Here is a 27,554-nt window from a genome sequence, read left to right as displayed (position 1 = left end):
AGTGGCACACTCTCCCTTTCACTCATCATCTTCCTATTCTCTTTCACTCAGTGTCTTACTGTCTGTTCACTTTGTGACTTATTTTCCTCTTGACTCTTCTTATCCTCATCATACAGTTATTTCCTTCTCTGGCAGTCGGCATCTCACTAACTCCTTCACTCTGTGCCTTGCATTCTTCCTTCATTCAGAATCTTGGTCTCTTTGACTCCTCATCTCACTTCTTCCTTCACCTGTGTCTCACTTTCTTTCACCTAGTTAGTCACTTTCCGTCACTCAGCATCTCATGTAACCCCTTCAATCAAAAATTTGCTCTCTTGCACTTCACATTTTGCTCTTCCACTTCATAAATTTTATATCACTTTCTGTCCTTCAATTGGCATCCCACTGTCCTCTTATGGCATCTTGCGCTTCTTGTTCAGTCAGTGTCATAGTCTCCCTTTAACTCAACATCTTGCTATCCTCCTTCATTTGGTATCTTGCCCTCTCTATTCACTTGGTGACTCACTTTCTTCTAGACTCACCCTCCCCCTTAGAATGTGTCTCACTGTCCACTGCTCAGTACTTCAATCATTTGGTATCTTGCTCTCTCCATTCAACCAGCCACACACTTCCCTCTTTCCTTGAGTTCTCACTCTCCTCATTCACTTAGCATCTCAAACTCCTACAGTCAGCCCTTCTCACTTCCCTCAGCATTATGATTTCCTTCAATTGAATCTTTGTCCTGTTACTTCACTTGGTATCTCACTCTTGCACTTCACTCCGCATCTCGTTCTTCCCTTTTCATGGCATCTTGCTCACCCTGTTCCCTTTGTGTCAAGATCCTCTTTACGAGCCACCTTGCTATCCCCATTCACTCATGGTCTTGCACAATATCTTCTCTCGACATTTTCTTTCGGCGACTGACTGTCCTCTTGATTGGGCTGATCAATTACCCACTCTTTTGCTTTTGCCTCTTTTTTTCTCCTTTGCTATTCCCTCTAATTCAAGCTGTTTCATTTACTATTGCATTTTAGGCATTTCTAATAATTGCAATCTCATCCCTGGCAATTGGAAATACTGAGCTCTTGCTACAATTATCTCTCTTTTACTCATGGACACAGGCAACTCCAACGTCAGCTTGCCTCCCAATTCCGAAACCTTCGACTTACTCACCTTCTGTAAACCACCAACGCTGCCAATTCCAAAACCTTTGCATTACTCACCTTCTATAAAACAACCCAAGTGACTCCTTCCGTACCCAGGAACTCTGGGCCACTAAAAGAGTCTTCATCACACAAGGCACACCCTAGTTTCACCAACTGATTGCAACACTTGAAAAGAGATCACCAACTCTCACTACCCACTACCTTTCGGCCCAACATTCTTAAATCCAAACTGGAATCAGAGATTTAAATTCTGGACAAATCACCAATTTTATTATGGAACAGATACAACCTCCCCCATCTTCACAAAAATAATATAGTGAGGAGATAGGCTAGACCCCTAATGATTCCACTTATTTAGAGGCAAGTAAAGGCTCTTTGTTTCAGGTCAAATTCAACTGGTCCACCACTAAGCTTAAAGCAAAACATACTTTATTCTTACAACATTGTTAAAATACAAATGAAAAGAATTAGCATAACTAACTCAATTGAAATACAGAGCAAGATAATGGCTTATTTAATCACTAATGCTCAGCTGTTCTAATATCTGCTACACCCTAATATACACTGAATGTCTTATTTTTCTCCTTCCTTCTGTATTTCAATCTCCCCTTCTCTCAGTGTCTTGTGCTCTCTATTCAGTTGGTGACTCACTTTCTTTTTGACTTGTCTCCTCACTCTCCTATTTCACATAGCATCTCATTCTCTTTCACTTGGTATTTCACTCTGTCCTCCACTCGGGCTCTCACTCTGCATTACTCAGCACCTTACTCCCTTCTACACTCGGTAGCTTGCTTTTCTTTACTTGGTATCTTACTCCCTTCTTCACTCGGTGTCTCATTCTCCTTCACTCAGTAGCTCACTCCCTGGTTCACATGGTGTATTACTCCCCATCACTCAGTACCTCAATTTCCACTTTCTCTCAACATCTCACCCTACTTCCTTGCTTGGTATCTCACTTTCCCCTTTCCTCTGGCATCCTGTTGTCTTTCATTTGGATTCACACTTAGTTCTTCTCTTGCTCTCTCTCTTCACTCAATGTCTCACTCTCCCCTTTAATCTTCGTCTTTCTATCCTCTTTCACTTAGTATCTTAGTCTTCCCTTCACTCGGTGACTTACTTTCTCTCCACTTAGCGACTCATTTTCCTCGACTCTTCTCACTCTCATCCTACATATATCTCATTCTCCATCTCACTACCTTCATGCCATGCAAAATAGAAAAGTAAGGAGACAAGTCAAAAGGAAAGTAAGAAACCAAGTGAATAGAGAGGGCAAGACACTGAGGGAAGGGGAGATTGAAATACCGAGTGAACGAGAATAGTGGGATATTGAGTGAAAGCGGAGAGTGCAACAGTTCTGTGCTTTAAAGGGAGATATATTTTGTCCTGTTTCCCTTGCAAAGAAATATTGCCACAATGGTGTGTCACTCTCTTCCTTCATTTGGCATCTTGCTCTCCTTCACTCTGCATCTCACTCTGTCACTCACTCAGTGTCTCACTTTCCTTCACTCGGTATCTCACATAACCCCTTCAATCAGCATCTTGCTCTCCTGCATTTTATATATTGCACCCCCAGTTCTTTCCATATATGGTTCCCTTTCCTCACTCGGTGCATCATTCTCCTTCAATCAGCATCTCCACTTCCTCTTCTTATGACATCTTGCTCTCCTTGTTCAGTCAGTGTCACACTCTACCCTTCAGTGAATGCCTTGCTATCCTCCTTCACTCGGTATCTCACTCTAACTCTCTGCTCCACCTTTCTTCTTGGATTGACATTTCACTTCCACTTCTTATGACACTTTGCTCTCTTTGTTCACTCACTGTCATACTCTCTACTTCAGTCAATGTCTTGCTATCCTCCTTCACTTGGTTTCTTAGTCTCTCCTTCATTTCTCATGTTGCGCTCTAGTCACATTGAAACTCACTTTTCTCTTGTCTCATCTCATTCTCATCCAACACATATCTCATACTCTTTCACTCAGCATTTCACTCCCTCCTCACTCTGTTCCTCACTCTCTGCCTTCACTCAGTGTCTTGCCATGCTTCATTCATAATCTCTCTCCTACACTGTGTCTTGCTTTCCCTCACCCGGTTAGTCACTCTTCTTCACACAGCATCTCACGTGCTCCTTTATTCAATATTTTGCTTTTACTTCACGGCTTGCTCTCCCACATCACTCGGTATCTCGCTCACCCTTGTCGCTTGGTGTTTTGCTCTCCTTACATCGGCAACTCACTTGTTACTTTCTTTTCGCATCTCACTCTCCTCGATCACTCAACATCTCAACCACTTCCTACTCTCAATGTCTCGCTGTGCCCTTTCGGGCTTTCATTTTCATCCTTCTCTGTGTCTTTCCCTGCCCTTTCACTTCTCCTTTTCTCAGTATCTCACTCTCCCCTTTCACATGCTGTATCGCACTCCATCAATCAGCATCTCATTTTTTCCAGCTCATGGCATCTTGCTCTCCCTGTTATCTCGAGTCACTCTCTCTCCATTCTCTTGGTGTCACAATTCACCCGTCACCTGTGGTCTTGCTCTACTGCTTCACTCAGTATCTCACTCTTCTTCTCTGAATACCTGCCTCTGCTCATTCAATCTGAGCCTCACTCATCGCCTTCACTTCAAAGTCGTGCTATTCTCCTTCACTCCATATCTCAATCTCCACTACACTCAGCATCCATTCACTTCATAACTCACTTTCTTCTTGATTCATCCTCTCACTCTCCTCCTTTGCATGTTGTCTCAATCTTCTTTACACAGACACTTCACCCAGTGTTTTGTGCTCTCTATTTGAGTTCTCACTCTCCTCCTTCGCATAGCATCTCAAGCTCCTAAAGTCAGCATCTTATTATCCCCCTTCATTCAGCATTTCACTATCCTTCACTTGAAGATGTCTTCTGCTACTTCACTCATATCACACTCTCCTACTCCACTCCACATCATGCTCTCCTTCAATTGGCATCTCATTTTCCCTTTCTCATGGCATATTGCTCGCCCTGTTCCCTGTGCGTCACATTTTTCTTTGCTTGCCATCTCTCTCCACCAATTTTTTTGCACAACCTCATCAGTCGACATCTTCTCATGGTAACTCACTTTCCTCTTTAATTGTCTTCTCACTTTCCTCCTTTGCATGGCACCTCACTATCACTCAGCATTTTAGTTTCCTTCTTCACTTCGCAATTTATTCTCCTTCATTTCATAAGCTCCACTTTTAAACTTACTTCAAACTGTTTCATTTCCTTTTCATTTTGAATCTAATTATCTTGCTCTTTGTTCTGCGGCAAATATCTCTCTCTTGCTCTCTTTTGCTTTAGGCTCTCCTTCTTTCTCCTCTACCATTCACTGTATTCCAGGCTACTTCATTTACAATTGAATTTTAGACATTTCTAATCATTGTAATTCCATTCCTTCATTTTCTCTGTGTCTCGCTCTCTTCCATCACATGATATCTTCCTCGCCTTCATTCTGCATCTCACTCCCTCCTTCACTCAGTGTCACGCTTTCCTTCACTTGGTTGGTCACATCCTGTCACTAAGCATCTCACGTAACTTCTTAATTCAGCAGTTTCCTCTCCTACATATCACAACCTTCTCTCCCACTTAACTTGGTATCTATTTCTCCCTCCTCTCTTGGTATTTCACTCTCCTTATGACATCTTGGTCTTCTTCTACGTTCATTCTCACACTCCCCACTTCACTCAACATTTTGCTATCTTCATTTACTCCGTTTCTCAGACCCACCTTCATTCAGCATCTTGCAGTCTCTATTCACTTGGCAACTCACTTTCCTCTTCACTCAGAATCTCACTCTCTCCATCACTCACTTTCTTCCTTCACTCGGCTTCTTGCTATCATTCACTTGGCAGCTCACACTCTCCTTCACTCAGTGTCTCGCTTTCCTTCACCTGGTTAGACAGTCTCCATCCTTCACCATCTCATGTAGTCCTTGCATTCAATGTTTTCCTCTCCTTCACTTTATGTCTTCCTCTTTCATTTCACTCAGTATCTTGCTCTCCCTCTTTGCTGTATTTTGCTCTCCTACAATCAACTCACTCCTTCCTTTCCTTCTGCATCTCACTCTCCGTCTGTCAAAATCTCACCCTCTTCATTCTCTGTGTCTTGCTGTGCACTATCACTCATCCTTTCCTTTTCCTCCTTCAGTCAGTATCTTGACCTGTTATTTCACTTTTCATTTCATTCTCTTCCTTCACTCAGTGTCTCGCTCTCGCCTTTCACATGGTGTCTCGTTCTCCTTCAATCAGCATCTCATTGTTCCGTCCTCATGGCATCTTGCTTGACCTGTTCCCATCATGTCACATTCTCTTTACTTTTGACCTCTGTCTCCCTATTCACTCATGGGCTTGCTCGACTTCTTCACTTGACGTTTTCTCTTGCCAACTCACTTTCCTCTTGAATTGCCTTAGCACTCTCTTCCTTTGCATGATGTCTCACTAAACTTCATTATTACACAAGACACACCATATTTTCACCAATTCATTGCAACAGTTGAAAAGAGAATACCAACTTTCACTACTCATTATCTTTTGGTCCAATATTCCTAAACTCAAAGTGGAATCTGAGATTTCCATCCTGGACAAATCATCAATTTCGTTGTGGACCAGACAAGACACTCCCATCTTCACAAAAAAATGTATTGAGGAGATAGGCCAGACCTAACTTAAAGGCAAGCTGAAGGCACTGTGTTTCAGGTGAAATTCAATTGGTCCACTAGTAGGTTTAAAGCAAAACACACTTTATTTTTATAACATAGTTAAAATACAAATGAAAAGAAGAACTGCATAACTAACTCTATTAAAATAAAACAACAAATAACCCTCAGCTATTCTAATATGCACAGCATCCTGTAAACAATGCTTTGACAAAAATGTGTTTATCAAAACACTTCTGAATCTTACATGCTGCCTCTCTCTAAACCAGAAGAAACAACACGCCTCTTTGGATTTTAAAAAGAAACCTCTCATCTAAGACATCACTCTAGCAGATTGGAACGCAATCATTTACTTCAATAGCAGCAGAAGCCTTCTCACTAACCAAATGAAATCAAAATTAAACACCTTTACGCAGCATTTCATAACCTTCTTCACTCCATAAATGAAGGCTCTCTTCCTTCACTCAGTATCTTGCTCTCCTTCACTCTGCACCTCACTTCATCCTTCACTCAGTGACTCATTCTCCTTCACTCAGTAGCTCAATCCCTGCTTTGCATGGTGTGTCATTCTCCATCTGTCACGATCTCAATCCCCGCTTTATCTCATCATTTGCCCTTCTCTGTCCCTTGGTATCTTGTTCTCCCTTTTCCTTGACATCTTGTTCTCCTTTATTCAGCACCTCATCTACTCCTTCTAATGGCAATGTGCTCTCCCTCTCCATGTCACACTCTGCCCTTCACTCAGCGCCTTGCTCTCGGCTTTCACTCAGTATCTCAGTCTCCCCTACACTCGGAGACTTACTCTCTCTTTGCTTGGTGATGCATTTTCCTCTTGATTCTTCTCCTCACTCTCATCCTACATATACCTCGTCTCTTCACTTCACATGTCACGACCTCTTCGCTGTGTCTCCCTCTCTTCCTTCACTCATTATCTTTCTCGCCTTCACTCTGCATCTCACTTTTTCTTTCACTCAGTGTCTCACTTTCCTTCACCCAGTTGGTCACTTTCCGTCACTCAGCATCTCACGTAACCCCGCCATTCAGCATTTTGATCTCCTTCACGTCTCATTCTCCAAATTCACTCAGTACCTCACACTCCCTCCTCACTCGGCATTTCTCTCTCCTTCAATCAGCATTTCACTTTCCTTTTCTTATGCCATCTTGGTCACCTTGTTCACTCATTGTCCACTTCATTGCATTACTCAATCTTGGCACTCCGGATCTCAGTAACCCCATTACTCAGCATCTTACTCTCTCTGTTCACTTGGTGACTTACTTTCCTCTTGACTCTCCTTCTCAATGTCAACCACATATATCTCAATTTTGTTGACTCGACACTTCACTGCCTAATTCATTCCATGTCTCGTTCTTCTCCTTCACGTGGTATCTTGCAATCCATCACCGTGCGTCTTATTTGGTCTCTTGGTGTCCTTCACATAGTGAGTCACTTTTCGTCACTCAGCATTTCATGTAACCTCTTCATTCAGTGGTTTCCTCTCTTACACTTCATAGCCTTTGCTTCCACTTCACTTACTATATCATTCTCCCTCCTCTCTCGGTTCTTCACTCTCCTTATGGCATCTTGTTCTCCTTCATCCCTCAGTATCATACTAGCCACTTCACTCAACGTCTTGCTATCTTCATTCATTCAGTTTCTCAGTCTCCCCTTCACTCCACATCTCACGCTCTCTATTCACTTGGCGACTCACTTTCCTGTTGACTCGGCATCTCACTCCCTCCTTCACTCCGTATTTCACTCTCTTCCTTCAGTCGAAGTCTTCCTATCCTTCATTCAGCAACTCACTCTGTCCTTCACTCGGTGTCTCAGTTTCCCTCACCTGGTTAGTCACTCTCCATCAGTTAGTATGTCAAGTAACCCCTCATTCAACGTTTTCCTCTCCATCACTTCACATCTTCCTCTCCCACTTGACTCAATACCTCACTCTCCCTCTTCATTCACTTCAATCAGCAACTCACTCCTTCCTTTCCTTTGGCATCTCACTCTCCTCTGTCACTCAACATCTCACCCTATTCTTTCTCTCAGTGTCTCACTGTGCTCCTTCACTCGGCCTGTCCCTTTCCTCCTTCTGTCAGTGTCTTGTCCTGCCCTTTCATTTCTCATTTCATTCTCCTCCGTTGCTCAGTGTCTCACCTTTCACATTGTGTCTCGCCCTCCTTCAATTGGCATCTGATTTTTCCCTCATCACATGTTGCTCACCCTGTTTCCATAGCGTCACATTCCTCTTTACTTGCCATCTCTCCCCATTCACTCATGGGCTTGCTTGACATCTTCACTCAACATCTTCTCTCGCCAACCCACTTTCCTCTTGACTTGCCTTACCACTCTCTTCCTTCGTACGGCATCACACTCTCCTTCACTCAGCATTTCATTTTCCTTCTTCACTCAGCGATTTCTTCTTTTTCACTTATCTTCTGTTTTTAATCTGAATCCAAACTCTTTCATTTCCCTTTCATTTTCAATCTGATTTCATTCTTTTGCTCTTTGTTTTGCTGCAATTATCTTTCTTTTGCTTTTGTCACTCCTTCTATTGCTTTTGTCATTCCTTCTACTACTTTGCCATTCCCTACAATTCAATTTGTTTTGTTTGCTATTGACATTGAGACATTTCTAATAATTGCAATTGCATTCCTGGGAATTGGAACTACTGAACTCTTACTACAATTATCTTCCTTTAACTCACAGATATAAGCAACTCCAACATAAGCTTTCTTGCCAATTCTAAATCGTTCACCTTACTCACATTCTGTAAACCAACCCAAGTTACTTCATCCACATACAGAAACTCTCAGCCACTGAAAGAGCCATTAGTAAATATGGCACACCTTATTTTCACCAACTGATTACAACACTTGAAAAGTGAACATCAACTCTCACTACTCACGATCTTTCGGCCCAATATTCCGAAACCCAAAATGGAATCCGAGATTTCCATCCTCGACAAAACATCGATTTTGTTGTGGACCAGACAAGACACCACCACCTTCACAAAAAAAATGCAGTGCAGAGATAAGCAGACCCTAACTTTTATACTTATCCAACGGCAAGTGGAAAGCACTGTGTTTCTGATAAAATTCGTTTGGTCAACCACTAAATTTAAAGCAGAACTTTATTCTTACAACATAGTTAAAATACAAATGAAAAGAAGAACTGGCATAACTAACTCTTGAAATACATTCCAATATAATGTCTTATTTAACAACAAACCCTCAGCTGTTCTAATATCCGTACCATCCTATAAACACAGCCTTTGGCAAAGATGAATTTACCTAAAAGATTCTGGATCTCTAATGCTGCCTCTCTCCATTCCCGAAGCAAGCAACAACATGCCCCTCTGGATTTTTAAGAAGAAACCTCACATCTAAGACTTCACTCTCACGGCTTGGAACTCAACCATTCAGTTCAGTATCAGTCCAAACCTTCTCATTAACCAACTGAAAGCAAAATTAAACACCATTGTGTCTGAGAGAGCCTGACATTACCTAGTCATGCTCCTTTTGTCTCAATAACAAAATACACCAACTGAGACTTCAAAGGCTGATATTAAGTGCCCATCTGAGGCACACATTCTAACACCATTGTGGTTAAATCTCTCTGCAAGAGAAAACGTACAGAACACGTTTCACTCAAAAGCACAGAACTTTTATACTAACAACGTTCACTTGAAATCGAACTCTCCACATTCACTCAACACCCCACTGTTCTCCTTCACTTGCTATTTCAATCAAGAACATTTCTGAACTGACAGCCAGACCACTACGACCACTAGGACTCATAACAGCACACAAACCAACAGCCCCTCTCAGACAACAACTCACCAGGACAAAGGACCCAATACCAAGCATGAGCAAAACCAACATAGTATACAAAGTCTCATGCAAGAACTGCACAAAACACTACATAGGACAAACAGGAAGACAGCTAACGATCCATATCCATAAACACCAACTAGCCACGAAACGATATGACCAGCTATCCTTAGTAGCCACACACCCAGATGACAAGCAACATGAGTTAGACTGGGACAACACTACTATTATAGGGCAAGCCAAACAGAGAACAGCCAGGGAATTCCTAGAGGCATGGCACTCATTCACAGATTCTGTCAACAAACACATCCACCTGAATCCAATATACCGGCCACTGCAGCAGACAGCTGGAACTGACAACCTGAAGCGGCAGAGACAAACCACAATAAATGCCAGAGGAAACATCACAGAAGCGCTTCACAGGAGGCTCCCAACCACTGAGGATGTCACCTAGACAGGAGACGAAACGTCTGCAACACAAATTCCCAGCTCGGCGAACAGAACCACAACAATTTCAATCTCCCCTTCACTTGGTGCCTTGTGCTCTCTATTCACTTGGTGACTCATTTTCCTTTTGACTTGTCTCTTATTACAGAGAGAGAGAGAGCGCAACTCTTGTCATTTCCACCACACACAACTGATACAGTAAAAATGAGAGAGTGTTCCTCCAGGACCGAGGGTGCCACATGGACAGCAAAAACTACACAGCATAAAGTGTATAAGATGTGCAAAATGTGCAAGTTATAGTGTAATAAAAGAATGATAAATAATAAACATTTTTCAGCACTTTCAAGTCATGTAAAGAACTTCAGATGGGAAAGAGTCCGATCATACGGTGTAAAGGAGCCTAATGGCTTGGGGGAAGAAACTTGTAATCTGGCCATGAGAGATCAAATACTCCAGTATCTTCTGCCAGATTGCAGGAGGGAGAAGAGTTTAAATGAGAGGTGTGTGGGTCTTGCACAATGCTCTTAGCTTTTCGGATGCAACGTGAGGTGTAAATGCCTGTAATAGAGGGAGGAAAGACCCGATGACCTTCTCAGCTGCCCTCATCATCCATTGTAGGGTCTTAGGATCCAAGATGGTGCAATTCCCGAAACAAGGCAGTGATGCAGCAGCTCAGGGTACTCCGACCTGAACCCTCTGTAGAATGTGGTGAGGATGCGGGGTTTCCTTAGCCTGCGCAGAAAGTAGAGAAGCTGCTGGGCTTCCTGGCTATGGAGCTGGTGTTGGCGGTCCAGGTGAGATTCTCCGCCAGGTGTGTGCCAAGAAATTTGGTGTTCTTCATGATCTCTACTGGGGAGCCGTCAATGTCCAGCCAAAAGGGGTCAGTCGACGCCTGCTTAAGTCAACAACCATTTCTTTGGTCTTGTCCATGTTCAAAGACAGTTTATTGCCTCTGCACCAGTCTATTCGCCACTGCACCACCTCTTTGTATGCTGACATGTCGTTCCTGCTGATGAGACCGACTACAGTCGCATCATCAGGGAACTTGATGATGTGATTTGACCTCTGCATCGCTGCACAATGTTAGCAGGGTGAACAGCAATGGAATGAGCACACAGCCCTGTGGGTCCAGTGCTCATTGTGATGGTAGAACACAGAACATAGAATGGTACAGCACAGAACAGGCCTTTCATGTGCATGTCCAGCAGTCGCTTTAATGTCCCTCATAACTCTGCTTCCACCACCACCGCTGGCAATGCATTCCATGCATTCACAACTCTTTGTGTAAAGAACCTACCTCTGGCATCTCCTCTATACTTTCGTCCTAACACCATAAAACTATGACCAGTGAAGCCTGCCCTGGGGAAAAATCTCTGGCTATCAATTATCTGTGCCGCTCATTACCTGGTACACCTTGATCAGGTCACCTCTCTTCCTCCTCCTTTCCAGAGAGAAAAGTTCGAGCTTCATCAACCTCTGTTCATAAGACAACCTTTCCAGTCCAGCCAGCATCCTGGTAAACCTTCTTTGCATCCTCTCCAAAGCCTCCGAATCCTTCCTATAATAGGGTGACTAGAACTGGACGCAATATTCCAAGTGTGGTCTCACCAGGGTTTTGTAGAGCTGCAGCAAAACCTCGTGGCTCTTAAACTCGATCGCCCGGTTAATGAAAGCCAAAATACCATATGCTTTCTTAACAACCCTATTCACTTGGGTGGCAACTTTGAGGAATCTATGCACTTGAACACCAAGATCCCTCTGTTCTTCCACACTGCCAAGAATTCTGTCTTTAATCCTGTATTCAGCATTCAAATTCGACCTTCCAAAATGCATCATTTCACTTCTATCCAGGTTGAACTCCATCTATCAATGGTACCGCCAACCTTTGTGTCATTGGCAAATTCACTAACCCAGCCCTCAACCTCCTCATCCAAGTCATTTATAAAACTACAAAGAGCAGAGGCCCAAGAACAGGACCCTACAGGACACCACTTATCACTGACGTCCAGGCAGAATACCTTCCATCTACAACCACTCTCTGCCTTCTATATAAAAGCAAATTGTCAAAGGGTCAGTTAGACTTGAAACGTTAGCTCTTTTCTCTCCTTACAGATGCTGCCAGACCTGCTGAGATTTTCCAGCATTTTCTCTTTTGGTTTCAGATTCCAGCATCTGCAGTAATTTGCTTTTATCCAGTGTTTAACCCACTGCCACCTCTCTTCCAGGAATGCCTGCCGTGAAGAAGCACTGCTCTTCTCTCTGACAGGATTTTCGTGTGTCTCTCTCCCCCTGTCCACCTTCACTGCTTTCCTTTCTCACTTCGTGATAGACAAGGTATTTACTAAGACTCGCTTCCACACACACTGCCTTCTGTCAGCCAACCAATTCTGAATCCAGACAGCCAAATCTCCCTGTATCCTATACCTCCTGACTTTATGAATGAGCCTACATGGAAGGACTTATGCCCGAAACGTTGATTCTCCTGCTCCTTGGATGCTGCCTGACCTACTGCGCTTTTCCAGCAACACATTTTTCAGCAGCTACCTTATCAAATGGCTTGTTGAAGTCCATATACACCACATCCACTGCTCGACCTTCACCGACCTGTCTCATCACCTCCTCAAAGAACTCAATACGATTTGGGGCATGACCTGCCCCTCACAAAGCCATGCTGATTGCTTTTAATCACGCGATGCTTTTCCAAATAGTCATAAATCCTATCCCTCAGAAATCTTTCCAAAACCTTGCTGACAACAGACGTAAGACTGACCGGTCTGTAACTGACAGGGATTTCCCTATTACCCTTCTTGAAAAGAAGAACAACAGTCATCTCCCTCCAATCCTCTGGTATCACTGCCGTAGAGAGTGATGAAGCAAAGTTCTTCGCCAACGGCTTAGCAACCTCCTTTCTCGCTTCCTGGAGCAACCTAGGTTACATCTGGTCTGGTCCTGGGGACTTATCAATAATGTTTGCCAAGATTTCCAGCACATCAATTTCATCAATCTGGAACTGTTCAAGCCTATTTCCCAGATCTTCAAAGTTCTCATTCACAACAAGGTCCCTTTCCTGAGTGAAAACAAAAGCAAAAAAAAACTCATTTAGAACTTCGCCTACCTGCTCAGATTCCACGCAGAAGTTCCCTGCGCTCTGCCTAACCAGCCCTAACTGTTCCCTGATCATTCTCTTATTACTCACGTATGAGTAAAATGCCTTTGGGTTCTCCCTGATCCTTCCCGCCAAGCCTTTTTCGTGCCCCCTCCTGGCTCTTCTCAGTCTAGTTCTGAGCTCCTTTCTAGTAATCCGCTAAACTAGGCAAAAGTGAGGACTGCAGATGCTGGAAACCAGAGTTTAGAACAGAGTAGAGCTGGAAAGGCACAGCAGGTCAGACAGCATCCGAGAAGCAGGAAAATCGACATTTCACACAAAAGCCCTTTATCAGGAATAGAGGCAGGAAGCCTCCAGGGTGGAGAGAAAATGGGGAGGGGAGGGGGGGGGGGCAGGCTGGGGAGAAGGTAGCTACCTTCTCCCAAGCCCCACCCCACCCCACCCCACCCCACCCCCATTTATCTCTCCACTCTGGAAGCTTCCTGCCTCTATTCCTGATGAAGGGCTTTTGCCCAAAACGTCGATTTTCCTGCTCCTCAGATGTTGCCTGACCAACTGTGCTTTTCCAGCACCACTCTGATCTAAAAACTGACATTCTCTAAAGCTGTGCTAGGCCTTTGCTTCCTCCACCTTATGTAACCTGCCTTCTTCCTTTTGATGAGAGGCTCCTCTATTCTTGTCCTCCAAGGCTCCTTAATCTTACCCCTTCTTGCCTGTCTCAGAGGAACAAATTTGTGCATCACTTGCAACAACTGCTCATTAAACTGTCTCCAAATGTCTGTTTTGCCCTGTGGAACAAGTGCTCCCAATCTACACTTCCCAACTCGTGTCTCATAGTGTCATAATTTCCTTTTTCCCCAATAAAATATCTTCTCATGGTAACTGCTCCTTTCCCTCTCCACAGCTATGGTAAATGTGAGGCAGCTATGGTCACTGTCACCAAAGTGTTCCCCTGCTGCGAGATGTGACACCTGTCCTGGTTCATTGCCAAGCACCAAGTCCAAAATGGCCTCGCCCCTCATTGGGCTGTCTATATACTACATGGTCAGTTTGGCCCTTGCTGTTGTTAGGGCTGTCTGGTCATCTGCTGTGAAGGCGGAATCACAGGTTTCAGCAGTACACACATCTTTGCAGCTTCTGGTTGGGGCAAGTCGTGAAGTTCTTGGATACAATTAGGTCATCAATACAATTGCCTTTACAGCAAATTACTGATGCCATGTACTCCACTATGTTGACGGAATCACGATCAGTTGCAGATGCGATAGTCATGTGCTCAAAACAGTCACGAAGAACAGAAATGGCTCTGCCGGCCAGGTATTCATTTGCTGCAGACCCAGTTCTTCATTCAGTAGCTCACACCCTGCTTCACGTCGTGTATCAGTCCCCTTCACTCAGTATCTCAATCTCCATATTCTCCCGACACCTCATCCTCCTCCTTTGTTCAGTGTCTTGTTCTCACCTTTCACTTGGTGCCTTGCTCTGCTTCATTCGGCAACTCACTTGTTCCTTCTCATGGCAGCGTGTTCTTCAAGTTGACTCAGTGTCACACTCTCCCCTTCATTCATCTTGCTCTCTTCCTTCACTTGGTATCCTGTTCTCCTTCACTCTGCATCTCACTCTATCCTTCACTCGGTTTTCATTCTCAGTCACTCAGTAGCTCACTCCCTGCTTCATGTGGTGTGTCACTCCCCTTCAGGCAGGACCTCAAGCTTCACCTTCTATCATCATTTCACACTCCTCCATCCCTCAGTGTCTTGCTCTCCTTCACCCAGCATCTCACGTATTCCTTCTCATTGCATCATACTCTCCCTCTGACAGTGTCACACTCTCCCCTTCACTCCTCGTGCTGTTATCCTTTTTCACTTGGTATTTCAATATCCCCATTACTTGGCATCTTACTCTCGCGGTTCTCTTGACGACTTATTTTCCTGTTGACTCTCCTTCTCACTCTTATCTTACATGGATCTCGTTTTTGTTCACTGGACATCTTACGCCCTCCTTCACTCCATGCCTCGCTCTTCTCCTTCACTCGATACCTTGTTCTCCATCACTGTGCGTCTTATTACCTCCTCTACTTGGTCTCTCATTTTCCTTTACCCAGTTAGTCACTTTCTGTCACTCAGCATCTCACGTAACCTCTTCATTCAGTGGTTTCCTCTCCTGCATTTCAGAACGTTCTCTCCCACTTCATTCGGTATCTTGTTCTACTTCCTCGCTTGGCATTTCACTCTCCATATGACAGCTTGCTTTCCTTCTTCACTCAGTGTCATGCTCTCCACTTCACTCAACTTCTTGCTATCTTCATTCACTCCATTTCTCAGTCTCCCCTTTAATGAGCATCTCACACTCTATTCATTGGACGACTCAATTTCATCGTGTGTCAGTTTGAGCCTTTGATAAGGTGCCTCATGAGAGGCAGCTGAGTAAGGTGAGGGCCCATGGTGCTCAAGGTGAGCTACTTGCATGGATTGAGGATTGGCTGTCTGACAGAAGGCAAAGGGTTGAAATAAAAGGTTCTTTTTCAGAATGGCAGCTAGTGACAAATGGTGTCCCACAGGCTTCAGTGTTGGGCCGCAGCTGTTCATTTAACATATTAATAATCTGGATGAAGGGACTGGGGGCATTCTGGCAAAGTTTACCAATGTTACCAAGTTAGGTGGACAGGCAGGTAGTTCTGAGAAGGTGGGGAGGCTGCAGAAAGATTTAGACAGTTAGCAGAGTGGTCCAAGAAATGGCTGATAAAATTCAATGTGAGCAAATGCGAGGTCTTGCACTTTGGAAAAAAGAATACAGGCATTTCTAAATGGTGAGAAAATTCATAAAGCCAAAGTACAAAGGGATCTGGGAGTGCTAGTCCAGGATTCTCCAGGTTGAGTCTGTGGTTAAGAAAGCAAACGTAATGTTGTCATTAATCTCAAGAGGGTTGGAATGTAAAAGCAGCAATGTGCTACTGAGACTTTATAAAGCTGTGGTTACACCCCATTTAAAATACTGTGTCCAGGTTTGGGCCCCACACCTCAAGAAGGACATACTGCACTGGGAGTGTGTCCAGCAGAGATTCACATGGATGATCCCTAGAATGGTAGGCCTAACATATGAACAGCTGAGGATCTTGGGACTATATTCATTAGCGTTTAGAAGGTTGAAGGGAGATCTAATAGAAACTTACAAAATAATGTATGGTTTAGAAAGGGTGGACGCTGGGAATTTGCTTCCATCAGGCAGGGATGCTAGGACCCATGGGCACAGCCTTAGACTTAGAGGGGGTCAATTTAAAACAGAAATGAGAAGACATTTCTTCAGCCAGAGTGGTGGGCCTGTGGAATTCATTGCCATGGAACATAATGGACGCCAGGACGTTAAATGTCTTCAAGGCAGACATTGATAAATTCTTAATCTCGCAAGGAATTAAGTGATACATGGAGAGTGCGGGTAAGTGGCGTTGAAATGCCCATCAGCCATGATTGAATGGCAGAGTGGACGAGATGGGCCGAATGGCCTTACTTCCACTCCTATGTCTTATGATCTTACGGTCTTATCTTGACTTGACATCTCACTCCACCTTCGTTCCGTGTCTCACTCTCTTTCTTCAATCGGGGTCTTCCTATCCTTCATTCGGCACTTCACCCCGTCCTGTACTCAGTGTCTCAACTTCCTTCACCTGGTTAGTCACTCTCCATCCATAAGCATCTCACGTAACTCCTCATTCAATGTTTTCCTCTCTATCACTTTATGTCTTCCTCTATCACTTGTCTCAGCATCTCACTCTCCCTCTTTGCTTGCCTTCAATCAGCAACTCAATCCTTCCTTTCTTTCTGCATCTCGCTCTCCTCTGTCACTCAACATCACACCATCTTCCTTCTCTCAGTGTCTCACTGTGCTCTTTCACTCGGCCTTTCCTTTCCTCCTCTCAGTGTCTTGTCCTGCCCTTTCACTTCTCATTTCCTTCTCCTCCTTTGCTTAGTGTCTCGCTCTCCCCTTTCACATGGCGTCTCACTCTCCTTCAATCGACATCTGATTTTTCTCTTCTCACGACATCTTCTCCACCCAATTCCCATCGCATCACATGCCTCTTTACTTGCCACCTCTCTCTCCCCATTCACTCATAGACTTGCTCGACCTCTTCACTCAACATCCTCCCTCGCTGACTCACTTTCCTCTTGATTCCTCTCATCAGTCTCTTCCTTCGCATGGCGTATCACACTGTTTCAGTTGGCATTTCACTTTCCTTCTTCACTCGGCGATTTCTTCTTCACGTGATGTCCTCTGCATTTAATCTGAACTCTAACTCATTCATTTCCTTTTTATTCTCAAGCTGATTTCATTCTCTTGCTCTTGGTTTGCTGCAACTATTTCTGTTTCTTTTGCATCTCCTTCTTTCTCCTTTGCCATTCCCTCTAATTCAATTTGTTTCATTTGCTATTGAAATTTACACATTTCTAATAATTGCAATTCCATTCCTAGCAAGTGGAATTACTGAACTGTTGCTACAATTATCTCCCTTTTACTCACAGACACAGGCAACTCCAACACCAGCTTTCCTGGCAATTCAAAATTCTTCACCTTACTCACCTTCTGTAAACCAACCCAAGTTACATGTTCCACATCCAAGATCTTGAGGCCACTAAAAGTCTTTATTCAACACTGTTCACTCTATTTTCACCAATAGTTGAAAAGAGAACACTAACTTTCATTGCTCACCATCTTTCCATCCAATATTCCTGAACCTGAACTAGAATCAGAGATTTCCATCCTGGATAAATCTTCAATTTTGTTGTCGACTATACAAGACACCACCATCTCCACATAAAAACTGTAGTGCAGAGATAGACAAGACCCAAACTTGCATATTTACTGAAAGGCACATGGAAGGCACTGTATTTCAGATGAAATTCCATTGGTCCACCATTAGGACTAAAGCAAACCACACTTTATTCTTAGAACAGAGTTAAAGTACAAATGAAAAGCAGAACTAGAATATTAATTCTATTGAAATACATACCAAGATAACATCTTATTTCACCATTAATCCTCAACTATTCTAATATCTGCAGCATCCTATACATGCAGCCTTTGACAAAAATGCATTTTGCAAAACACTTATGGATCTCACGTGCAGCCTGTCTCCAGCCCAGAAGAAAGCAACATGTCCCTTTGGATTTTAAGAAGAAACCTAACATCCGAGACTTTTCCCTTGCAGCTTGGAACTCAATCATTTCATTCAGTAGCAGCAGAAACCTTCTCACATAACCAACTGAAAACAAAATTAAACACCATTCTGTGCCTGTGAGACCCCTGACACTATCTACTCATGCGCAAAATATATCCAAGGAGACTTCAAAGGCTGATACCAAGTACTAATCTGAGGCACACATTCTCACACCATTGTAGCAAAATCTCTCTGTATGAGAAACAGGACAGAACACATTTCACTCAAAAGTACAGAACTGTTACACTTACCCTGTTCACTTGACATCTAACTCTCCACATTCTCTCAACATCTCATCCTCCTCATCAGTGACTTTGTCTCCCCTCTCACTTTGCATCTTGCTCTCCTTCATTTGGCAACTCATTTGTTACTTCTCATGGTTTTGTGTTCTTCCAGTTAACTCTACCCATCACTCATCTTGCTATTCTCATTCACTCGATATCTCAGTCTGCTCTTCACACAGCATCCACCCCTCTCTCCCTCTTCACTTGGCAATTCAATTTTCTCTTGACTCTTCTTCTCACTCTGATCCAACATGCATCTCGATCTCCATCACTCGACATCTCACGACCTCCTTCACTCGGTGATTCATTGTCCTTCAATCGGTAGCTCACTCCCTGCTTCACGTGGTGTTACCCCCCCTCCCCCATCAGTCAAGACCTAAATCTCCACCTTCTCTCATCATTTCACCATCGTCCTTTCCTCAGTGTTTTGTTCTGCCCTTTCATTTGGCATCTTGCTCACCTTCATTCAGCATCACACCTACTCCTTCTCATAAAATCATGCTCTTCCTCTCACTCAGTGTCATACTCTCCACTTCACTCATCGCATTGCTATCCCTCTTTCACTCGGTATCTCAGTCTCCCTTTCACTCGGTGATTCATTTTCCTCTTGAATATTCTTCTCACTTTCATCCTACATATACCTCGTTCCCCTTCACTTCACATTTCACGAGCTTTTTGCTCCATGTCTCCCCCTCTTCCTTCACTCATTATCTTCCTCGCCTTCACTTTGCATCTCACTCCCTCCTTCATTTAGTGTCTCTCTTTCCTTCACCCAGGTGGTCAGTTTCCATCACTCAACATGTCACGTAACCCCTTCATTCAGCAATGTGCTCTCCTGCATGTTTTGTTCTTCAACTTCACTCAGTACCTCGCTCTCCCTCCTCACTTGGTGTTTTGCTATAATTCAATCAGCATCTCACTTTCCTCTTCTTATGCCACCTTGCTGTCCTTGGTCACTCAGTGTCATAACCTCCACTTCATTCCATGTCTCACTCTCGTCACTCGGTATCTCAGTATCCCCAATACTCAGCATCTTATTCTCTGTTCAATTGGCATTTTATTTTCCTCTTGACTCTTCTTCGCACTCTCACATTACATGGATCTTGTTTAGCTTCACTCGGCATTCCTTCAACCAGTGTCTCGCTGTTGTCCTTCACTCAGTATCTTACTCTCGATCACTATGTGTCTTTTTCCCTCCTTCACATGGTCCCTCGCTTTCCTTCACCGGGTTAGTCACTTAGCGTCACTCAGCATCTCACATTACTTCTTCATTTGGAGGTTTCCTCTCCTGCATTCACAATTTTTTCTCCAACTTCACTCAGTATCTCATTCTCCCTCCTCTCTCGGCATTTCGCTCTCCTTATGATATCTTGCTCTCCTTCTTCAATTAGTGTCATAGTCTCCACCTCACTCAACTTCACCCAATCTTCATTCACTCAGTTTCTCATGGTCTCTTCTTCACTCGGCATCATGCAGTCTCTATTTACTTGGCCACTCACTTTCCCATTGATTCAGCATTTAACTCCCTCCTTCAGTCCATATCTCACTGTCTTCCTTCACTCAGCTTCATTTGGCATCTCATTCCCTCTTTCACTTGGTGTCTCGCTTTCCTTCATCTGGTTAGTCACTTTCCATTAATCAGCATCTCACGTAACCCCTTAATTCAATGTTTTCCTCGCCTTACTTCATATTTTGCTCTCCCACTTCTCTCTGTATCTCTTTCCCTCTTCATTGGCATTTCGCTCTCCTTCAATCAGCAACTCACTCCTTCCTGTCCTTCTGCAACTCGTTCTCCTACTTCACACATCTCACTTTTTTCCTTCTCTCAGTGTCTCACTGTGCTCTTTCAGTTGGCCTTTCCTTTTCCTCCTCCTCTGTGTCTTTGTCCTGCCCTTTCACTTCACATTTCATTCTCCTCCTTTGCTCAGTGTCTCGCTCACCCCTTTCACATGACGTCTCGCTCTCCTTCAATCTGCGTCTCATTTTTCCCGCCTCATAGCATCTTGCTCACCCTGTTCCCATTGCGTCACATTCCTCTTTACTTGCCCCATTCACTCATGGTCTTGCTTGTCCTCTTCAGCTGACATCCTCTCTCATCAACTCACTTTGCTCTTGACTTGTCTTATCACTCTCTTCCTTCTCATGACATCTCAATCTCCTTCACTCAGCTTTTTATTTCTTTCTTCACTCAGCGATTTCTTCTTCTTCATTAGACGGCCTCTGCTTTTAATCTGAACTCAAACTCTTCCATTTCCTTTTCATTTTCAAGTTGATTTCATTCTCTGGCTCTTTGTTTTGCTGCAACAATATATCCTTCTTTTGCTATTGTCTCCCCTTCTTTCTCCTTTGCCATTCCCTTTAATTCAATTTGTTTCATTTGCTAGTGAAATTTAGATATTTCTAATAATTGCAATTCCATTCCTAGCAATTGGAAATACTGAGCTCTTGCTACAATTATCTTTTACTCACAGACACAGGCAACTCCAACATGAGCTTTCCTGCAAATTCCAAGTCCTTCACCTTACATACATCTGTAACCTAACCCAAGATACTACTTCCACATCCGGGAACTTGCGGTCACTGAAAGAGCCATTATTACACATGGCACACCCGATTTTCACCAACTCATTGCAACAATTAAAAAGAGAACAACTCTCACTACTCACTATCTTGCAGTCCAATATTCCTAAACCCAAACTGGAAATTGAGATTTTCATCCTGGACAAATCATCAATTTTGTTATGGACCTGAAACTACACTCCCACTTTCACACCAAAATGTAGTGCGGACATAGGCAAGATCCTAATTTTTATACTTATTTAAAGGCCAGTGGAAGGCCTTTAAATGCTATTTGTTCATAACTGAGCATAAAGCAAAACACACTTTATTCTTACAATATAATTAAAATACAAATGAAAAGAAGAACTGACATAACTAACTCTTCTGAAACATATTCCAAGATAAAGTCTTATTTAACAACTAATCCTCAGCTTTTCTAAGATCTGCAGCATCCTATAAACACAGCCTTTGACAAAGATGCATTTACCAAAATAGTTCTGGATCTCACATGTTGCCTCGCTCCAGTCCAGAAGAAAGGGACAACATGCCCCTCTGGATTTTTAAGAGGGGACCTCTCATTCAAAACTTCACACTAGCAGTCTGGAACTCAATCATTCGGTTCTGTAGCAGCAGTAAGCTTCTCGCTAAACAACTGAAAACAAAATTAAACACTATTCTGTGTCTGTGAGATGTAACTCTCCACGTTCACTCAACATCCTGCAGTTCTCGTTCACTCGCTATTTCAATCTTCCCTTCACTTGGTGACTCACTTTCCTTTTCATTTGTCTTTTACTCTCCCATTTTACATAGTGGGTCACTCTCCTTCACTTCTTATATGACATCGTCCTTCACACAGGATCTTGCTCTCCACTACTTAACGTCTCATTCTCTCCATCACATAGTATCTTCCTTCCCGTTACTCGGTATCTCACTCCCTCCTTCACACAGTGCTTTATTCTCCTTCACTCAGTACTTCACTCTCTGCTTCACACGGTGTATCGCTCCCCTTCACTCAGCATCTCAATCTCCACCTTCTCTCGGTACCTCATCTCCACATTCTCTCAACAGCTCGTCATTCTCCATTGCTGTATCTTGTTCATCCCTTTCACTTGGTGTGTTGCTCTTGGCAAATCACTTGTTCCTTCACTTGGCATTGTATTATCCCAGTCCAGCCAGTGTCACACTTTCCCCTTCACTCATCTTGCTATCCCTTTTCACTCGGTACCTCTCTCTCCCCTTCACTCAGCATCTACCTTTCTCTCTGCACTTGACAATTCATTTTGCTATTGACCCTTCTTCTCTCTCTCATCCAACATGCATCTCATTCTACTTCACTTAGAATATCACAAACTCCTTCACTCCGTAACTTGCTCTCTTCCTTCACTCGGTAATTCTGCTCTCCTTAATTCTACATCTTGCTCCATCCTTACCTCAGTGTTTCATTCTCATTGACACAGTAGCTCACTCCCCGCTTCATGTGCTGTGACACTCCCCTTCAGTCAGGACCTTATTCTCCACCTTCTATCATCATTTCACCCTCCTCTGTCCCTCAGTATCTTGATGTCCTTCATTCGGCATCTCACTTACTTTGACTCATGGCATTTTGCTCTCCCTCTACGCCATGTCACACTCTCCCCTTCACTCATCGTATTGCTATTCTCTTTCACTCAGCATCCCCATTACTTGGCATCTTACTCTCTCTGTTCACTTGACGACTTATTATCCTCTTGACTCTCCTCACTCTCAACCCACGTGGACCTAGTTTTTCTTCACTCTACATCTCACTCCCTCCTTCACTCCGTGTCTCACTCTTCTTCAGTCAGTATCTCACTCACCATCACTGCGTGTCTTATTCCCTCCTTCACTCGGACTCTCCCTTTCCATCACCCAGTTACTCTCTTTCCGTCACTCAGCATCTCAGGCAACCTCTTCATTCAGTGATTTCCTCTCCTGCACTTCACAAGCTTTTCTGTCACATCACTCGGTATCTCGTTCTCCCTCCTCTCTTGATGTTTCGCTCTCCTTATGACATCTTCCCCTGCTTCTTCCCTCAGTGCCATACTATCCAGTTCACTCAACGTCTTGCTATCTTCATTCACTGGCTTTCTCAGTCTTCCCTTTACTAGGAATCTCGCACTCTCTATTTACTTGGCAATTCAATTTCATCTTGTCTCGGCATCTCATTCCCTCCTTCACACCGTGTCTCATTCTCTTCCTTCAGTCAGGGTCTTGCTATCATCCATTCTGCAACTCACTCCCTCCTTCAGTCAGTGTCTGTTTCCTTTTCCTGCTGAGTCACTCTCCATCAGTCAGCATCACATATAACCCCTTCATTCAACATTTTTCTCTCCAGCAATTTACATGTTCTGCTTACACTTGACTCGGAATCTCACTCTGCCTCGTTGCTCACATTCAATTAGCTACTCACACCTTTTCCTTCTAGATCTCGCTCTCCTCTATCACACATCTCACTCTTTTCCTTTTCTCAGTGTGCCCTTTCACTCAGCCTTTCGTTTTCCTTCATCTCTGAGTCTTGCCCTGCCCTTTCACTTCTCGTTTCATTCTCTTCCTTTGCTCAGTGTCTCATTCTCACATTTCACATGGGATCTTGCTCGCCATCAACCAGCATCTTATTTAGCCCTCCTCACAGCATCTTCAATGCCCTGTTCCCATCGTGTCACATTCCTCTTGCCGCCACTCTCTCCTCATTCACTCAAAGGATTGTTCATTCTCTTCACTCAACATCTTCTCTCACTGACTCAAATTTTCTCGACTTGTCTTCTCACTCTCTTCCTTCGTATGGCATCTCACTCTCCTTCACTCAACATTTTATTTTCCATCTCCACTCGGTGATTTATTCTTCTTCACTTGATGTCCTCTGTTTTTAATTTTAATTCAAACTCTTCCACTTTGTTTTCATTTTCAAGCTGATTTCATTCTTTTGCTCTTTGTTTTGCTGCAACTATCTCTCTTGCTTTTGCATCTCAGTACCTGGTATCTCAGTAACCCCAATGCTGAGTGTCTTATGCTCTCTGTTCTTGAAGACTTATTTTACACTTGACTCTTCTTCTCACATTCTAAAGGTATCTCATTTTTGTTCACTTCGCATCTCCCTCTTCTGCTCCACTCAGTATCTTGCTTTCCGTCACTATACATCTAGTTCCCTCCTTACTCGGTGTCTCGCTTTCCTTCAACTGATTAGTCATTTTCTGTCACTCAGCATCTCATATAACCTCTTCATTCAGCGGTTTCCTTTCCTACACTTCACAACTTTCTCTTCTGCTTCACTCTGTATCTCGTTCTCCCTCCACTCTCAGCATTTCACTCTCCTTCTGACATATTGCTCTCCTCCTTCACTCAGTGTCACTATCTCCACTTCACTCAATGCCTTGCTATCTTCATTCACTCAGAATCTCAGTATCCCCTTCACTCTGCAAGACACACTCTCCATTCATTTGGCTACTCACTTATCTCTTCACTGGGCATCTCATTCCATCCTTCACTCCATGTCTTGGAACTTAATCATTTAGTTCAGTAGCAGTACAAACCTTCTCACTAACCAACTGAAAGCAAATTTAAACACCATCACTACCTACTCATACTACTTTTGTCTCATTCACAAAATATACCCAAAGAGACTTCAAAGGCTAATATCAAGTGCCAATCTGAGGGAGACATTCTAACAACATTGTGGCAATCTCTCTGCAAGAGAAACAGAACAAAACACCTTTCGCTCAAAAGCACAGAACTGTTACACTCGCCATGTTCACTTGACATACAACTCTCCATGTTCACTCAACTTCCTGCTGCTCTCCTTTACTTGCTATTTCAATCTCCCTTTCACTTGGCATCTTGTACTTTCTATTGATTTGGTAACTCACATTCCTTTTGACCTATCTCTTCACTCATCCATTTCACGCCACCCTCCTTCACTTATTAATTCACACCGTCCTTTACCCAGGATCTCGCATTCCACTAATCGACACTGCACTCTCTCCATCACTTGGTATCATGCATTCCTTTACTTGGTATCTCACGGTTTCCTTCACTCGGTGTCTCATTCTTCTTCGCTCAGTAGCTCACACCCTGCTTCACATGGTGTGTTGCTCTGCTTCACTCAGTATCTCAATCTCCACATGTTCTCAACATCTCGTCCTCCTCCATTGTTCAGTGCCATGCTCCTTTGCTCAGTGTCTTGCTCTCCCCTTTCTCCCGTCTCCTTCACTTGTTGCTTAACATGGCATCGTGTTCTCCCAGGTCACTCAGTGTCACACTCTCCCCTTCACTTGGTATTTCAGTCTCCCCTTCACTTCGCATCTACCTCTCTCTCTTCACTTGCAATTCATTTTCCTCTTGACTCTTCTTCTCACCCTCATCCAACATGCATCGCGTTCTCCTTCAGTCGGCATCTCACAACCTCCTTCATGCCATAACTCGTTCTCTTCCTTCACTTGGTATCCTGTTCTCCTTAACTGTGCATCTCACATCATCCTTCACTCTGCGTCTCATTTTCCTTCACTCAGAAGCTCAATCCAGGCTTCATGTGACTCCCCTTCTGTCAGGACCTCAATCTCCAACTTCTCTCATCATTTCACAATTCTCTATCCCTCAGTGTCTTGCTCTCCTTCATTCGGCATCTCACTTACTCCTTCACATAGCATTGTGCTCTCCCTCTGACACAGTGTCACACTCTCCCCTTCACTCACCGTCTTGCTATCCTCTTTCACTTGGTCTCTCAGTATCCCCATTACTCAGCGTCATACTCTGATCACCTGGCGCCTTATTCTCCACTTGACTCTTCTTCTCACTCTCATCCTACATGGATCTCATTTTCGTTCACTTGGCATTTAACTCCTTCCTTCACTCGTTTCTTGCTCTTCTCCTTGACTTGATATCTTGCTCTCCATCACTACGCAGCTTATTCCCTCCTTCTCTTCATCTATCGCTTTCTGTCAACCAGTTTGTCAGAATATTCCTGAACCCAAACTGGAATCAGAGATCTCTATCCTGGACAAATCATTAATTTTATACTGATCCAGACAGGACACCACCATCTTCAAACAAAAATGTAGTGAGGAGGTAGGCAAGACCCAAACTTACATATTTAATTAAAGGCAAGTGTAGGGCATTGTGTTTCAGATGGAATTCGATTGGTCCACCACTAGGCTTAAAGCAAAACACACCTTATTCTTACAACATACAAATGAAAAGAAGAACTGGCATAACTAACTCTATTGAAATACATTCCAAGATGACATCTTATTTAACCGCTAATCCTCAGCTGTTCCAGTATCCAAAGCATCCTATAAACACAGCCTTGGACAAAAATGCATTTAGCAAAACAGTTCTGGATCACGCCTCCTGCCTGTCTCCAGTCCAGAAGAAAGCAACGTATACCCCTTGGATTTTTAAGAGGAAATCTCTTGTCAAAGACTTCACTCTCGCAGTTTGGAACTCAAACATTTAGTTCAGTGTCCGCGGAAAGCTTCTTACTAACCAACTAAAAGCAAAAGTAAATACCACTCTGTCTGTGACAGCCCTGATGCTAACCACTTCATTTGTTGCATTCACAAAATAAACCCAAAGAAACTTCAAAGGCGATATCAACTGCCTGTCTGAAGGAGACATTCTAAAACCATCATGGCAAAATCTCTCTGCAACTGAAACAGAACACATCTCGCTTTAAAGCATAGAACGGTTATACTGACCATGTTCATAGAACATAGAACAATACAGCACAGAACAGGCCCTTCGGCCCACGATGTTGTGCCGAACTTCTAACTTAGATTAAGCACCCATCCATGTACCTATCCAAATGCCGCTTAAAGGTCGCCAATGATTCTGACTCTACCACTCCCACGGGCAGCGCATTCCATGCCCCCACCACTCTCTGGGTAAAGAACCCACACCTGACATCTCCCCTATACCTTCCACCCTTCACCTTAAATTTATGTCCCCTTGTAACACTCTGTTGTACCCGGGGAAAAAGTTTCTGACTGTCTACTCTATCTATTCCTCTGATCATCTTATAAACCTCTATCAAGTCACCCCTCATCCTTCGCCGTTCCAACGAGAAAAGGCCGAGAACTCTCAACCTATCCTCGTACGACCTACTCTCCATTCCAGGCAACATCCTGGTAAATCTTCTCTGCACCCTCTCCAAAGCTTCCACATCTTTCCTAAAGTGAGGCGACCAGAACTGCACACAGTACTCCAACTGTGGCCTAACCAAAGTCCTGTACAGCTGCAACATCACTTCACGACTCTTGAATTCAATCCCTTGAATTCACTTGACATCTCACTCTCCACGT

The 27,554-nt window shown here is 43.7% G+C and overlaps 1 protein-coding gene across 2 annotated transcripts in view; it reads right to left on the bottom strand.

The window, feature by feature from the left end:
• Positions 1-27,554, bottom strand: part of rbm7 (RNA binding motif protein 7) — a 65,590-nt gene that overhangs the window by 30,823 nt on the left and 7,213 nt on the right. The window contains exons 1-2 of one of the 2 annotated variants that reach the window (XM_072593169.1): positions 21,731-21,890; positions 8,714-8,812 (exon numbers count right to left, since the gene is read on the bottom strand). In XM_072593169.1, the coding sequence (XP_072449270.1) occupies positions 8,714-8,764 (51 nt within the window). In that variant the 5' untranslated portion in view covers positions 8,765-8,812; positions 21,731-21,890. Of the gene's footprint in view, positions 1-8,713; positions 8,813-21,730; positions 21,891-27,554 lie in introns of those variants that run through there. The other variant, XM_072593167.1, reaches the window with a different exon arrangement.

The sequence above is a fragment of the Chiloscyllium punctatum genome, chromosome 23 (genome assembly GCF_047496795.1).
Source record: "Chiloscyllium punctatum isolate Juve2018m chromosome 23, sChiPun1.3, whole genome shotgun sequence".
NCBI lineage: Eukaryota > Metazoa > Chordata > Chondrichthyes > Orectolobiformes > Hemiscylliidae > Chiloscyllium > Chiloscyllium punctatum.
The sequence above is the reverse complement of the archived record's forward strand: the minus strand, read 5'-3'. Positions and strand labels throughout refer to the sequence as shown.